Source organism: Pongo abelii, chromosome 10 (genome assembly GCF_028885655.2).
Source record: "Pongo abelii isolate AG06213 chromosome 10, NHGRI_mPonAbe1-v2.0_pri, whole genome shotgun sequence".
Taxonomy (NCBI): Eukaryota; Metazoa; Chordata; class Mammalia; order Primates; family Hominidae; genus Pongo; species Pongo abelii.
This window is the reverse complement of record NC_071995.2, coordinates 53596771-53613261: the sequence shown is the minus strand read 5'-3', so window position 1 is coordinate 53613261 and position 16491 is coordinate 53596771. Positions and strand designations below refer to the sequence as shown.

Here is a 16491-nt window from a genome sequence, read left to right as displayed (position 1 = left end):
ATTTATATAAGGTCTCTGTGAACTAAAAAGAAATGCTTCCGGGATTAACTCCAGCGAGAACAATTATAAACATCATGAGCATATTCTTGCTACTGGTACAATCTCTCTCGGTGCACCTTGCACTAACATGTTGGGTGACTTTGGGCAAGTTGCTCACCATTCTAGGTTCTAGTTTTCTCTTTAGTAAAACTGGGAGAAGGGATTGGATTAAATCGGTGGTTGTCAACCCTGGCTAAGCATTAGAATCTAAACATTAGAATCACAGAAATCACAAGGCTTATAAAAATGCCTTGATTAGCCGGGTGCGGTGGCTCACGCCCGTAATCCCAGCACTTTGGGAGGCCGAGGCGAGCGGCTCACGAGGTCAGGAGTTCGAGACCAGGCTAACCAACATGGTGAAACCTTGTCTCTACTAAAAATACAAAATTTAGCCAGGCGTGGTGGCGCACGCCTGTAATCCCAGCTACTCAGGAGGCTGAGGCAGGAGAATCGCTTGAATCTGGGAGGCAGAGGTTGCAATGAGCCGAGATCACGCCACTGAACTCCAGCCTGGGCGACAGAGTGGGATTCTGTCTCAAAAAAAAAAAAAAGCCTTGATTCCAGACTAATTAAATAGAATCTAAGGAGTGAAGACCAAATATCAGTATATATATATGTATGTACATATGTATATATGTGTATATATGTATGTATATGTATATATGTATATATAAAATTATTATTATTTTTTGAGACAGAGTCTCGCTCTGTCGCCTAGGCTGGAGTGCAGTGGTGTGATCTCAGCTGACTGCAACCTCCACCTCCTGGGTTCAAGCGATTCTCCTGCCTCAGCCTCCTGAGTAGCTGGGATTACAGGCGTGTGCCACCACACTTGGCTAATTTTTGTATTTTTAGTAGAGACGGGGTTTCACCATGTTGGTCAGACTGGTCTTGAACTCCTGACCTCAGGTGATCTGCCCACCTCGGCCTCCCAAAGTGCTGGGATTACAGGTGTGAGCCACCGTGCCCGGCCTCATCAGTATATTTTAAAAGCTGTTCTGGTGATTCTAATGTGTATCCAGGGTTGAAACTCACTGGGCTAAACCATATCTAAAACTATTTCCAACTTTGGCATTCTCTCATTTTGTGATTCGTTGGCATAGTTGAAGTTGACGTCATTATATTTACTTGCAGGGGGAGGAGAAATGGGTGCTGATTGAGTTAGAAGAAAACATTCTTGAATTTTCTGAGTAAGATTTGAGAATTACTGATCAATGATTCATTCAGCTTTTTGCAGAATAGCATCCCAAATCCTGGGAGATGTGCAACTGTCAAAGGATTAGTGAGGAGAAGCACATGAAATGCTTAAGTGGCAGCATAAAGCAAAACACTTTAAGTGCCAAAATAAAAATTCTAATAAAAACATTAGATACTGTGTATATGTATCTAAATTATATGTGTACTGTACCTTCTTTTTAAACATTTCTTAGTACTCATCATAGTCAAGCACTTTACATGTATGTATTCATTTAATCCCTAGAACAGTTCTATGGAATATTATTATGAGTATTGCAAATTTGCAGATGAAGAATCTGAGGTACAACGCAGTTAAGTAATAGAGTTCATTAGTGGTAGAGCTAGGTTACAAATCCAGGCTATCTGACTCTAGAGCCTGAGTCTTACCACTGTATATTGCATAAACCACAGTTGAGACCCCAGGAGGGTAGACCCAGAGCACTTTTCTGGGAATCTCTCTGTCTCTAATCATTATGCCCCTCTAGCTTGCTGGGCATGAGCTGTAGGGAATCCTGGCAGGGGAGGAGTGTTTGGGAAGAGGCTCTGCTCCAGAGAAGGGCTAATCAATAGAAGCGGGAAGAGTGAGAACATCACAGGGCAGCCTGGCTCTGTCCTTCCCCCTCTCTGGCTCCAGCTTCCAACTGCAGTGAGCAAGCAAAATAGAGGCAGATTGGAAATGCCTGGTGCCTCACCTCCAGAGCTGTGGGGCCTGGAAGAGAAGGACATGGGTTGCGAGTGTCAAGATAATGGTGACATGGGATAAGTGAAACAGGGTGAGGGCTAATGTCGGGGGTTAGTGTTGGGTGGGTCTCAAGGGTGAGTCTAAATGTTAAGATTAGGCCGACTCAGGGAGAGTGTCAGGCCCATCCTGTATTACCCTCACCCTTCTTGGCACAACTGCCTGACATTTTCACAATTGGTATGGAGACTGCCAGGATTCTGCAGACATTAGCCTCTCCCTCCTCTCCCATACACTGGCTGTTCCTTTGCCCTAGAGCTGAGCAGAGGACATGGGGTATCTGTATCTAGTGTCCCCATCTGATCTCTCTAGGGTTATCCTCCATCTGTTCTTTTTCTGGGCCTTTATTATTCACTCTCTAACCTTAGTTTCTGCTGCGGTTGAAGCTTAGCTTCACTTGTCCTTGGGAGAGATGGACACAAGTCGCATACATATCTATCTGGAGAATGACTCTTGAAATTTGAAGTCACTTTCTGCTCACCTCTCCTTACAATTTCCTACTCAGATTATTTTCCCTTGGACTGAATGAATGCAACTCCACACTCCTTTCTTCACTCATTTCCCTCTTCTTTTGAGGTCTCTTTCAGAGTTAGCTTTAATTAGCAAGCTCCAAACTGACTGGCTGGGCCAAACAGGGCTGGAAGCTGCTGAGTTGTTAGAGGTTGGATGAGGGCTGAGGGAGGACACAGAGTGAGTAGACAAGGCTTCACATACTGGGAAATCTGGCTGGGCTTCAAGAGAGGGGGTTGGTGGTGGTGTGGCTAAGTTCCAAATGTTGGCCAGAAGCCAGTGCTCAAAGAAAGGGGGCCCTCAAGACAGTCTAAATGGCTCCCTTTGGTAAGTGACCTCCCAGTCCTTCTCAAGTGTAAGGGTTTCTTTTGGATCGTCAAAGACCAGAGCGGTCAAGCTGTTTCCCCACTGAATTCCCTCAATCACATTTATGTTCTTTTCCTCCCAGCCACTCCCATAGTTCAAGCTTTGACTACAACCAGAATTCAGAGGCAGGCAGAAGGATTCCAGTGCTGGAGAGGTGAGTGAAGTGAAAAAGTTCTCATGGTGTGTGTGTTGGGATGGAAAAGCCTGACCCTGGGACATAAGCTCCAAGCCTCTGTTGCCAGATGAGGTGGAGGGAGAAGTTAGCCCTGAAGTGTGTGTTCTGGAAGTGTTTGCTTGTAAGCTAGAGACAACAGTTGCAAAAAATGTGATTTGAGGGAGCTGAAAAATACTGATCTCAAAGCGGGGAAGAAGATGTTGAAAAGGGAAGGAGCTGGAGAAAGCCTCAGCTTCCACTCATACAAGAGCTAAAGGGCTAAAATCTTGGCTGGATCTGGACATTTCTCAACTTCTAAAATTTTGGAAATTTTTGTAAAAATTATTAATCTTTCATTTTTAAATTTATTTTAAAAATTCAGTTTCTCAGTCATACTAGCCACGTTTCTTTTTCTTTTTCTTTTTTTTTTGAGACAGAGTCTCACTCTGTTGCCCAGGCTGAAGTACAGTGTATTAATCTGTTCCATGGAGTGGAGTGGATAATCTATTCCAAGGATTATCATTTTACTTTGTTAATGGTATCCTTAGAAGCACAACATTTTTTAATTTTTTTTTTTTTTTTTTTTTGAGACAGAGTCTCACTCTGTCCCCCAGGCTGGAGTGCAGTGGTGCTATCTCTGCTCACTGCAGCCTCTGCCTTCTGGGTTCAAGCGATTCTTGTGCCTCAGCCTCCTGAGTAGCTGGGATTACAGGTGTGTACCACCACGCCCAGCTGATTTTTGCATTTTTAGTAGAGATGGGTTTTTGTCATATTGGCCAGGCTGGTCTCAAACTCCTGACCTCAAGTGATCCGCCTTCCTCCCTCCCAAAGTGCTGGGATTACGGGTGTGAGCCACTATGTCTGGCTTGGAAATTATTTTGAAATAATTATAGATCAGAGGAAGTTGTAAAAATAGCACATGAAGTCTTGTGTACCTTTCACTCAGTTTCCCCTAATGGTGACATCTTATGTAACTAGCATAAAATCAAAACCAAAAAGTTGATATTGGTACAGTATTGTTAACTGGCCTGCAGGCCTTACTCAGTTTTCACCATTTTTTACATGCATTTATTTGTTTGTTTTTAGTTCTGTGCAGTTTTATATCATGTATAGATTTGGATAATCACCACCACAATCAAGATACAAAACCCATCACCACAAAGGAACCCCCTTGTGCTATTCCTTTATATTTGTCCCCACCCCCCTCCATCCTTGTCCCCTGGCAGCCAGTAATCTGGTCTTCATCTCTATAGTTTTGTCATTTTGAGAATGGTATGCGAGTGGAATAATACAGTTTCAGCATTTTTTGTTTGGAGACAGGGTCTCACTCTATTGCCCAGGCTGGAGTGCAGTGGCAAGATCATGGCTCACTGCAGCCTTCATCTCCTGGGCTCAAGTGACGCTCCCGCCTAGCCTCCTGAGTAGCTGGGACCACAGATTTGGCTAACTTTTGTATTTTTTGTAGAGATGGAGGTCTCCCTATGTTGCCCAGGCTGGTCTCCAACTCCTGGGCTCAAGTGATCCTCCTGCCTTGGCCTCTCAAAGTGCTGGGATTACAGGCATGAGCCACTGTGCCCAGCTCAGCATTAATTTTTAATTTAACTAATTCCTAAGCTCTTGACTGAAATACAAGAAGTTCTCTAACAGTTTATTTATTTTAATATTGAGCTTACCCCATTCTCTGGATCCTTCTAGTTTTTTTTTTTTTTTTTCTTTTTTTCTGACATGGAGTCTCTGTCACCCAGGCTGGAGTGCAGTGGTGCCATCTCAGCTCACTGCAACCTCCGTCTCCTGCGTTCAAGTGATTCTTATGCCTCAGTCTCCAGAGTAGCTGGGATTACAGGTACCCGCCACCACACCCGGCTAATTTTTGTATTTTTAGTAGAGACAGGGTTTCACTGTGTTGGTCCGGCTGGTCTTGAACTTCTGATCTCAGGTGATCCGCCTGCTTCGGCCTCCCAAAGTGCTGGGATTATAGGCGTGAACCACCGCGCCCGGCCCCCTCTAGTTTCTCAATTTCCCTCTTCACCTACAATATTATCTTTCACTCCAACATTCTGGTCTCATTTCTCCTTGAGAGAAATCTACATGTCTAAATTTACTAGGCTGGTCTAGCGTGCTCTTATGTGTTCCCCTGTCTCCCTTGCCCCTCTATTTATAGCCAGGCTAATTTTGGGTGGCCTCTCTCTCTCTTCTTTCCTGATCTTTCCTCCTGTGGTGGTGAGGTGACTTCTCAAATATTTGGAGAGAGGAGGTCAGAAGCAGATTCTTGGCATCTGATTTCAGCCCTGGATCACAGAAGCCAGTGGAGTGGGAATGGAGACAGGCAAAAGCTGCAGGTGCCGATAGAAGGCAGCTTGGGCTCTAAAGGCATTCTGAGCTGGGGTCAGGGGCGGGGGGGCCTGGGCAGGGAGTCAGTAGTCCCAGTTCTATCCTAATTTTGCAATTCTGCATTCCGATGTCAGCTCTTCTCTACTGTGTGGGGCTCTGTGATATTAAAAAGGATGGGGAGGGCATGGTGAAAGTAGAATCCTGGTGCCAGCCCTTCTGACAGCATATGTATTTCCTTATAGTACCTGTTTAGAGATGTGTTAGTGCTCTGGAGGGGATATCCACAGGTGTAGTATTGGAAAACAGAGGGCCAGACTTCCAAATGTCTGTTAACTTATCCAAGGCAAAGACTGTCCCAGGGCAGCAGAGTGAGAACCCACTTTTTTTTTTTTTTTTTCAAAGAAGTATAATCCTTAACAATGAATTAGGAAAGACAAAGAGAACACAGGAAGAGGAAGGAGGTAGGACACTTATTGGAACTTTTAAGAAAGGGAAAGAGAAGAAAGAATCTTAAGAATATGATAGTGTTTGAAGAGCAGAGACAACATTAGAAACATTGAGAAATACTCTGAGAAAGATTCCAAGTGTGACAGAGACAAGAATGATGACAAAATAGAATTTGGGATGAGACAAAATCAGATAGTGAGAGAGAGAAGGGAAGATGGACAGATGTGTATTCACAAGACCAACACCAGTAAGTGAGGGGAATAGGAAGGGGAAGTGGGAGCATTCGAGGTTCCCATTATGCCAAATTATTTCCTGTCTCTCCTCCTGGCCCCATTTCTGTATCAGAGTTATAAATAGCAGAGAGTTGGAAAGTGTACCCCCACCCCCTTGCCTCTGTCCCAGCCTGAGGGAAAGGGAGAGGAAGAGGGACAGGCCATTGGGTCCCTGTGGAGATCCCATCTCAGCCCCACCCAGGTCCTGCTGAGCCAGCCCAGGACTCTGCCCCCTCCCATCCCCTTTCACGAATAGGAAATGTGCAGTCCTGGGAAGGGTCTGGTAGCTGGGGACACCCTTTACATTCCTCTGCCTCTTGGGTCCAGTCTCTTTCATCTTGGCCTTCTTTGACACCCACTCCTCTCCCCACTGCTTAATTTCCTCTTCCTGTAATCATCCCCAGTCGTTTTCTTTTCTCCCTTCATTCCATCCCTTGTCAATTAACCTCTTGCCCTTCTTTCTTCCTCTCTATTCCTTTCCTTTTTCCATTTCTCCATTTGCTCCCCGTATCTCCCGAGTTTCTCTCTCTCTTCTTGCCTCTTTTTCTCTGTTCCCTTGAATCCTGACGATGTGTCTAGCACTGCTGTGGTCATTGCCGGGCTGGGGGCGGGGGATGGGATAGGATTGGGGAGGGCAGCGGTCTGATCCCAACAGCAGAAAGAGTGCTCTATGTGACCATGGGGGAACTGCACCCAGGCCCAGGACCGCTCCCCTTTCATTTCCTCTCTATCTGCACATCTCTCTTCCCAGGTTGTCTTTTAGCGTCTTGCCAACTTCTCATCTCTTACCCTCCTTCCTCTGTTTCAGCCCCTCTCTTTCTATCTGTACTTCTCTCCCTCCGCATTCCAAGGCGCCGCCTCCATCACTCCCGGGGTGGGGATGGGGTGGGGGGAGAAGGGGAGAGGAGAGCGCCGCGCAGGGGCGGAGCCGGAGACGGTGCTGGGCTTGGGGGGCGTGGTGGTGGGGGGTCAGCAAGGCTAGTTTCCACCCCAGCCACCAGCCTGGGCATCCCCTTGGAGACGCGCTTGGGTCTCCACCTGCCGCGGGAGCGAGGGGCGGAGTCGGGGGCGGGGCCTGGGTGGCGTCCCCGGGAGAGGAGGCGAGAGCCGGAGTGGACCCCGGAGCTGCGGCTGCTGTAGTTGTCCTAGCCGGTGCTGGGGCGGCGAGGTGGCGGAGCGGCGGGCGGGAGGGAGGGCTGGCGGGGCGAATGACTGGGAGACGTCTGAAAGACCAACGAGACTTCGGAGACCAGAGACGCCCCTGGGGGGACCTGGGGCTTGGGGCGTGCGAGAGTTCCCTTGCATTCGCTGGGAGCGCGCGCGGGGATCGTCCCATGGCCGGGGCTCGGAGCCGCGACCCTTGGGGGGCCTCCGGGATTTGCTACCTTTTTGGCTCCCTGCTCGTCGAACTGCTTTTCTCACGGGCTGTCGCCTTCAATCTGGACGTGATGGGTGCGTTGCTCAAGGAGGGCGAGCCAGGCAGCCTCTTCGGCTTCTCTGTGGCCCTGCACCGGCAGTTGCAGCCCCAACCCCAGAGCTGGTGAGTCACCGCACCCGCCCAGAGTCGCCATGCCCGAGCCACAGATCGTCCCCCTCACCACTCTGCGGGCCACCTCATTTCTCTGTTTTCTAGCCCCACCAAGACCTAGACTGCCCACAGACATCCCACATCCCAACCTGGAGCCTTGCCTCATCTGGCTTGCGTCTGAAGCTGCACTTCCCGGCCCTGAGACCCAGTATTTTGCTTTAGGGATGAGTTGGAAAGCAAGGTTCTTGTCTTGGCAGCGAACCATCTCCTTCTTCTGGGCCTTTCCCCCAACTTGCATCCTTGATCCAGCCCCAGGGCCTCTGGCTCCCCTGCTTCTTCCAAGGGCTGAATTCCCCAAGGGAGGGAGACTGTCTGTGTCTGCTTAGAATGGGAGGAGATGGAAAGGACATAGAAGTTGAGGATGCCATGAGAGGGATGCATGCAGGGCAGACTCCAGAAATAACTTCCTGCTGGAGCATTGCCATGGATGGAATGAGGGCAGCAGGGCACTGGAAGTCCAGGAGAGAGCTTCCACTTCTGTGGCTTAAGATCACGGGAAGATTGGGAGAGGATCTGCAGGTCTGGCAACCTGCAGTAGGTGGCTTGGTGATAGAGAGTGGCAGCAAACTGAACCCTCAAAGTACTAGTAGCAGTAGTAATAGCCACAGCAGCTGTAGCAGTGAGAGATCCAGGAAAGATGCTGGCCAGGCTGCTCCCCTTCCTCCTCCTTAGCAAATTCCCAACTCCAGGAATCTCAGCAGCAGGGAAAGGCCAGGAGGAGTAAGGGGTGGAGGACAATGCTAATTCTTTCTAATCAGTTCAGGACTCATGGGAGATGGATATACTTTTGTGAGGGGCCTGTGACTGGTCATGTTGCCTGTATCCTTGGCTCTCGCTACATGTCCGATTGTAAAAAGGGAGGCCAGAGGTGAAGAAAGCTTCTCACCTGCTCCTGCTAGGGGGCTTTTCTCTCTTCAACCAGTGCCTAAGCCACATTAAGTATCCATTACCGGGATCAATGCTGTCCACTGGGACTGTCTTCTCCCTCTACTATTGGTCTGGGGGCAGGGGGGCAGGGACAAGAGCTTATTTCTCCTCACTTGCTTGGGGAGTAGGGGCCTAGCTCTAATCTTTCTTCTTCCATTATCCCTATCATCTGGTAGCAGGGTCAGTGGTCCCCAAAACTTTGGGAGAGATAGAAAGCAACGGACTTCATCTCCTCTTCTGTTTACCATCTGCTTCCTCTTTCACCTTTGCTCCCTCCCTCCCTTCCTCCCTCCTTCTCCATCTGCCGGAGTTCGAGGACTGGAGGCCTTTTTAGGACATGCTGAACTCTCTAAGCTATTTCCAGGCAGATTCTAGGTTATTTTTAATAGCTTGGTCTCTTGTCATTTCCCCCTCCTCTCTGAAGGTGGCCCCTGATTCCATCTCCCAGAGCCAAGCTGGGGCCTTTCCCAGAGGGCCTGACTGCCTCACCCTGCTTTTGCTTCAGCAGGGGGTGCTCTGCTGCTGGGGGGCGGGGGGCATGTGAGAGGCCAGGCACCTGCTCAGTCCCTAGCTTTTGAGTTGCAGGTGGCCTGCCTTAGCACTCACTGATGAAAAAAACTTCTTGCCTATTTTGATGTCTTTTAGTCTAGCTCTGGGATGAGACTTTAACCTTTGCTGTGTGGTTCCAGCCTCATTTATTTCCTTCAATTGTAAAATGGATATAAACAATAGTATTGCTACATAGGGTTGTTGTGCAGATTAAGAGTTCTTAATATATGTAAAATGCTTAGAATAGTGCATAGCCCGCAGTGAGTGCTGTGAAAGTGTTAGTAGTATTGCTATTCTTGTATTGTGATTCACAGAGCGCCTTACAGAGATTCTGGATCCAAAGGCTTGGCTAGAGGGCCTCCCTGGCTGAGCCAGCCTTCCAGGCCAAGCATCCTCCCCAGAGGGCCACCCAGATTGAGAGGGGCCAAAGAGGGGCTGGACTTGGGCTGGGGCCCTGGAGTGTGTGGAGAATCGAGAAGTGCAGTGGTCATGGGCTACTCCTTTGTCTTCACTTAGCTGAGCTCCCAGGGGGTCCCTCTGCCCCCAGCTGCCAACACTTTTTTTTTTTTTTTTTTGCTTTTCTCTTTGCAGTGGCTGCACTGTGGCTGTCCAGAAGCCTGGGGTGGTTAGGGCTCATGGCATGAAGCCAGGAAGGAGTGTGTGTGTGGCTGGACCAGAGGTGGAGGGACTAGAGAGGATGTGGCTGGGTGCTCTTGTTCCACTAGGGATCGACTGGTCTCTTCTCCACCAAGAGCGGACTGGGCATATCTATGCACTCAGCTTATTTCTTCCACATGGGACCCTCCCCTCCTCCCTACTTTTGGCCTCCAGAGGAGATGTGAACATAGAATAAGGTTAACTTATCTGGGTGCTTAGCTATGCACTGACCAGCTGTGATACTGGGTATCTCTATGAGTCCACAAAATGTGTGTGTTCAGTAAACACATTCTGACACTCCCTATGGGGCAAGCACAAAGACAAAAAGACAGCCCCGACCCTCAGAGAGATGGCCACTTCTATGTTTGGAGGCTGGGGGTACTGCTGACTTGCCTGAAGGTTGCCATTTATTTGTGCAGGGCTGTATCACCCCGTTTCCTTTTCTGCCCAGGGTACCCTCATCTCCCTACTCTCTCATTCCCTTTCTGGGGTGGTCTCAGTGTTCTAGAGACAGGTCAGTCACTGGGTGGAGTGGCAAAGTGTTGGAGTTAGGCCCATGTGGATTTGAATTCCAGCATCACTGCTTAATGTCTTTGAGTGAGTTTCCTCATCTGAAAGACAAGAAAAGAATCCTTATCTCATAGGACTGTTGTGATGATTAAATGACATAATGCATGTGACTTGCCTATCCTGGTGCTTGGCACATATGTGGACAGTGATGAATGTTAGTTTCTCATATCCCTGGTGTCTAGCCTCGGATCTGATGTCATAGTAGGTGCTGAATAAATATGATTTCCTTGTCTCACCAGCGCCTGACACAGGGCTTGGCATACAATAGACTCTCAATAAGTAGTTGAATGCCAAATGTGTCTTCTCTTCTCTACTACTCCCTATACCCCTTCTCTTTCTTGACACCGGCTCTGACAAGGGATGGCAGCTGCTAAGAGATGAGGAGGAGTTGTGGGAAGGAAGAATGGTTCTCTGCCCTCCCCCTCCACCCCATCAGACCTGGCACAGTGCCCCACAGATGCCTGTCTGTAATACTGCCTAACATGGTTTTGGGCCTTGCCCCCCAGGAAGGGAGATGGAGGAGAAGAGTGTGGGAGAGAGGCCTTGAGGTTTGTCCCGCTGCCACTTCTGAGTCTCTCCTTCTGCAAAGAGAAGACCCATGGAGCCAGCTGGGTGTCAGTCATCTCACCTCACCCGCCTTCACTCTGGCCTGGGGGTTCAGCCCCAGGGGACCCAGGCAGCCTCCATTCCCAGCACTGTGCTCCCCTGGGGAAGACGCCTTGGCTGTGATCATGGAAAATTGTCCTGCCAAGAAAGTTGTAGCTGGGAAAGAGGCTGAGGGGGAGGCAGGAGAGAAGACTGGGTGGGGGTGGAAGGGAAGGAAAAATCATGGACATCGGGAGAAGGAAGGATGGGGAAGGGGATTCAGGATGTCGGGAAGAGAATGGGGTAGCATTGGAGGCAGAAGGAGAAACTTGTCCCTACCTCCATGCCAGCCAGGGTGACTGATCGAATCCTGGGCTGGCACAGCTTCTGGGAGGTGGGGTCTTTGCTGGGTCCCTGATGAGGGGGCAGTGGGTCTGTATGTAGCCTCTTGCCTGGCCTCTGAAGCTGGTCCCTGAGCCACACTCTGATGCCAGTCTGGGGCCCTGTTACTTTTGCTCCCAGCATTCTTGGCATTTCTGGCTGGGTTTCAACTGGACTGGGTTGGGGAGCAGGGCAGAGCTTGGGGATGGGGCCAAGGAGGGGGTAGGGAAGGCCTACTCAGGAACAGGTGCTGGGAACAGGCGGTTCTTTCAAACCAGCACTGTTGGCCTGACTGCTCGGGTTGGCATGTTTGTGTGTGTGTGTGTGTGTGTGTGTGTATCTACTGTGTATGTTGATCCCTCATCCAGATAGTATGTACATGCAACGTGATGACTGCATGACCAACTATATTAATTTGTCCTTGCCAGGGTTTGAGAAAACTGACATTTGCCCCTTCTCTTTAGTCCTTGAACACTCTCTTTAGTACTGAGGGGTTGGGCCTGGGCAGCTCTAAGGAGGTTGGGTCATTCTGACCTCTAACTCCTGTCCCTGTCGCTGCCCCTCCCCCATCTTGCAGGCTGCTGGTGGGTGCTCCCCAGGCCCTGGCTCTTCCTGGGCAGCAGGCGAATCGCACTGGAGGCCTCTTCGCTTGCCCCTTGAGCCTGGAGGAGACTGACTGCTACAGAGTGGACATCGACCAGGGAGGTGTGGCCCTGCATGAACAGAGTGGGGGAAACGTGTGAGCGGGGAGGAGAGGACTTGGGCTCCTCTTCCCTCCCCTAATTCCCAGTGTCCTCCCTCTAGCTGATATGCAAAAGGAAAGCAAGGAGAACCAGTGGTTGGGAGTCAGTGTTCGGAGCCAGGGGCCTGGGGGCAAGATTGTTGTGAGTATTGCTTCTCATGACTGAATGCACGGATGGGGGGTGTGTGTGTGTGTGTTTTTATGGTGTGTGCATATGCATAGGTGTGCTTAGAGAACACAAGTTAGGAATATGATATGATTCCAAGTACATCAGGGAGATACAAAAAGGTGTGAGACATGGTCCTTGTCCTTATAAATGTAAAAACGTCTGTCTATTCATTCATCCATCCATTTGTCAAACTCTTACTGAGAACCTTTTAAGCATCAGGCATTGTGCTAGTTACTACAAGGGGAAGGCTGGGCTTGGTGGCTCATGCCTATAATCCCAGCACTTTCGGAGGCCGAGGCAGGTGGATCACCTGAGGTCAGGAGTTCGAGACCAGCCTGACCAACACGGCAAAACCCTGTCTCTACTAAAAATACAAAAAATTAGCCAGGCGTGGCCAGGCGCGGTGGCTCACGCTTGTAATCCCAGCACTTTGGGAGGCTGAGGCGGGCGGATCACGAGGTCAGGAGATCGAGACCACGGTGAAACCCCGTCTCTACTAAAAACACAAAAAATTAGCCGGGCGTGGTGGCGGCGCCTGTAGTTCCAGCTACTCGGAGAGGCTGAGGCAGGAGAATGGTGTGAACCCGGGAGGCGGAGCTTGCAGTGAGCCGAGATCGCGCCATTGCACTCCAGCCTGGGTGACAGAGCGAGACTCCGTCTCAAAAAAAAAAAAAAAAAAAAAAAAAATTAGCCGGGCGTGGTGGCAGGCGCCTGTAATCCCAGGTACTCGGGAGGCTGAGGCAGGAGAATCACTTGAACCTGGGAGGAGGAGGTTGCAGTGAGCTGAGATCGCACCATTGTACTCTAGCCTGGGAGACAAGAGCAAAATTCCATCTCAAAACAAAACAAACAAACAAACAAAAAAACTAGGGCTCTCTGTTTCTCTCTCTCTATCTTTCAGTAACACGCATAGACACACAATTACCAATACAGATCACTGTGGGGCAGAATCTGGTTCATGTTAAGTGAGTGGTCTAGTCTCTAGTCTGTAAAAGTCCAAAGCAGGAGTAGAGAGAAGACTTCTGCAGAGGGGGTGATTTGAGCCAGGCTTTAATAATCGGTAATACCTAGCCTGTGCAACATAGTGGGACTTCATCTTTATAAAAAATAAAAACAAATTAGCCAGTCATGGTGGTACATGCCTGTAGTCCCAGCTACACAGGAGGCTGAGGTGGGAGGATCACTTGAGCCCTGGAGGTCGAGGCTGCAGTGAGCCATGATTGTGCCACTGCACTCCAGCCTGAGTGACAGAGTGAGAACTTGCTTCAAAAAAAAAAAAATAATAATAATAATACTTGGAGAGTGAAGCGGACAGGAAGTTCTTTGCAGATGAGGTGGTGACACTTACAAAGGTCCAGGGACAGGGCCAAGCTTGGCATTTTGGAGGACTGTGACATGATCAGGGAGACACACATCGTATGTGGTGGCTTAGTTGTGTCTTTTGGCTCCAGGCAGAATGTGGAACAAGGAGATCTCCATTTGAGGGCAAAGAAGTGGGTGCAGACAGGTTGCTGGGTTATGCATGGACCTGTGTAACACTGGCAGGGTAATGGTGCTTGAGTGGTGCCGGCATAGGGGGGTGTGTGTATGTGTGCATGTGCGTGTGCATGTGAGCACACATGTATCAGTGTCTGCCAAATCTCTGCATATGGGCAGCATGCCTCAAGCAGGTCCCTGACCCACAGAGTGAAATGATCCCCATCCCTTCCTCCCCCAGACCTGTGCACACCGATATGAGGCAAGGCAGCGAGTGGACCAGATCCTGGAGACGCGGGATATGATTGGTCGCTGCTTTGTGCTCAGCCAGGACCTGGCCATCCGGGATGAGTTGGATGGTGGGGAATGGAAGTTCTGTGAGGGACGCCCCCAAGGCCATGAACAATTTGGGTTCTGCCAGCAGGGCACAGCTGCCGCCTTCTCCCCTGATAGCCACTACCTCCTCTTTGGGGCCCCAGGAACCTATAATTGGAAGGGTGAGTCACTCCTCGGGAAGGGGAGAAGGGGACCAAAACCTCCTCTTACCTCAGAGACAGGGTCGGGGATGGCACATGGCCAAGCATGACCACATGTGTACTGCTGTATGGCCCCAGGGCACTGCCATGCCTTCCACCCCATTAAGCTAGTGCACACGTGAATGGGGGGTGCCTCCTTTCCCTCGCACGGCCAAGTGTTCCTCAACATGCTGGCATGGGCCCCAAGTGCACGCTGGGCCTGCAGCTGGGGCCTGCATGCTCCAACACACTAGCCCACACCTCATCACTGCCATTCCCGTCTCTGCACGCTGCTGCTGGCTGAGCTGACACTCGGTGAGTGTGATGCCACGTCTGGGGGACCCTAGGAAGCCTGGGTTGGGGACAGGGTGGGGAGGGGGCTAGAAAGAAGAGGCGGGGCCTCCCCGTGTGCCTGTCTAACTCAGTGTCCGGCCTGAGGGGTGTTCCTTGCGCCCTGCCCTGGGCACTAACAGGTCTGTCCTTGCAGGCACGGCCAGGGTGGAGCTCTGTGCACAGGGCTCAGCGGACCTGGCACACTTGGACGACGGTCCCTACGAGGCGGGGGGAGAGAAGGAGCAGGACCCCCGCCTCATCCCGGTCCCTGCCAACAGCTACTTTGGTAGGGACCTCTCCCCGGCCCAGAACTGCTCTAAACCTCTGCTCCTCTCTCTTGTCCTCCCTCTCCCTGCTCCCATCCTTCTGTCTCTGTTTCTGTCTCTCACCTTGTCTCTCTCTGTCTTTCTGTCTCTGGCTGTGATCTCTCTGGTCTCTTTTTCTCTCTCTGCCTCTTCTTCTTCCACCATTTTCTGGCCTTTCTGTGGCTCTGTCTCCCTACTCTGTGGCACCTCCTCTGGATGTCTCCTCCCTGGTGTCTCACCCCACCCCCCACAGGGTTGCTTTTTGTGACCAACATTGATAGCTCAGACCCCGACCAGCTGGTGTATAAAACTTTGGACCCTGCTGACCGGCTCCCAGGACCAGCCGGAGACTTGGCCCTCAATAGCTACTTAGGTTTGTAAGCTCCCACCTCCTGGACTCTAGGGGCATGGCCCAGCCTCCCCTCCTTCCCCAGGGAACTCGACCTTTGGTGCCTTATAATCTCCTCCTCCCCCACCACACACCCAGGGAGACATACATTGGGCCCAAATTGCAGAGAAGAGCTGGGTCCAGTGATCAGGCCTAAGAAGAGGAGGCCCCCAGGGTGATGGCCTCTGGGCTGTGAGCCAGGGGTCTCCATGGAGGAAGATTCAGGTGGAGTGAGAGGGCCAGGGCTGAGGATATTCTGGGAAGGACAGTCCTGTCTTCTAGGGGGACTTTCCCTGGGGGATGGTTGGTGGGCACATATTGAAGAAAGGGCTAGTGTTGTTGGTAAGTCCCTCTCGTTGTCTCATCTGCATTCCTCTGCAGAGGAGGAGGAAACCAGGCCTGGGAGATGTTTGGGTGAAGCAGGCTCTCTCTCACTCCCCCTTTTCTCCCCCTCATCCCTGTGAAGACTTCCCCTCCCTGCCAGGATGAGGGAGTTGGGGGAAAGAGGTGCACTGGGTGGGATTCGGGCCTGAGAGGGACCTCTAGCTCTTCTAGCTCTCTGGGTGTGGGCAGGGTGAGGCCACTGTGCTCAGCCTCCTACCTGGGCTCCTGGCCTTCTCAGCTATCACCTTTCTCTCTCTTGCCCAGTCCCTGAGGCTGACCTCACTGCACTTTTTGTGCCAAGCTTGTCTCTGGGCCTGGTGGGTGTGGGAGGCTGCCAGGCCCTGTGGGGAGGAAGAGCCATCCAGCTGTAGTGCTGATGACTTGGGGGGACCTATCTTTTGGCTCTCAACCTAGGGGAGGGGGCAGGGTGCAGGTGAGCTGTGACTTGGCTCTTAACCTGTGGGGAGGGGGCAGGGGCTGGGGGAGCTGTGACACACCCCAGCTTCTGAGTCTTGGGGTGAAGACTTAGGGGTAAGTCACCCTTCCCCCAGGCTTCTCTATTGACTCGGGGAAAGGTCTGGTGCATGCAGAAGAGCTGAGCTTTGTGGCTGGAGCCCCCCGTGCCAACCACAAGGGTGCAGTGGTCATCCTGCGCAAGGACAGCGCCAGTCGCCTGGTGCCCGAGGTTATGCTGTCTGGGGAGCGCCTGACCTCTGGCTTCGGCTACTCACTGGCTGTGGCTGACCTCAACAGTGATGGGTGAGTGGGTAGAGGGTTGTGCCACCTGAGGGAGGCTGGGTCTGGTAGCCCCAGTCTGGCTGAGGCCAC

The 16491-nt window shown here is 51.0% G+C and overlaps 1 protein-coding gene across 8 annotated transcripts in view; it reads left to right on the top strand.

The window, feature by feature from the left end:
• Positions 1-16491, top strand: part of ITGA7 (integrin subunit alpha 7) — a 31154-nt gene that overhangs the window by 2019 nt on the left and 12644 nt on the right. Inside the window, exons 2-8 of one of the 8 annotated variants that reach the window (XM_063712164.1) lie at positions 2973-3044; positions 11929-12056; positions 12156-12235; positions 13980-14235; positions 14741-14872; positions 15145-15264; positions 16215-16422. In XM_063712164.1, the coding sequence (XP_063568234.1) occupies positions 12161-12235; positions 13980-14235; positions 14741-14872; positions 15145-15264; positions 16215-16422 (791 nt within the window). In that variant the 5' untranslated portion in view covers positions 2973-3044; positions 11929-12056; positions 12156-12160. Of the gene's footprint in view, positions 1-2972; positions 3045-7204; positions 7635-11928; positions 12057-12155; positions 12236-13979; positions 14236-14740; positions 14873-15144; positions 15265-16214; positions 16423-16491 lie in introns of those variants that run through there. The other 7 variants (XM_024256537.2, XM_063712165.1, XM_054527276.2 and 4 more) reach the window with 7 other exon arrangements.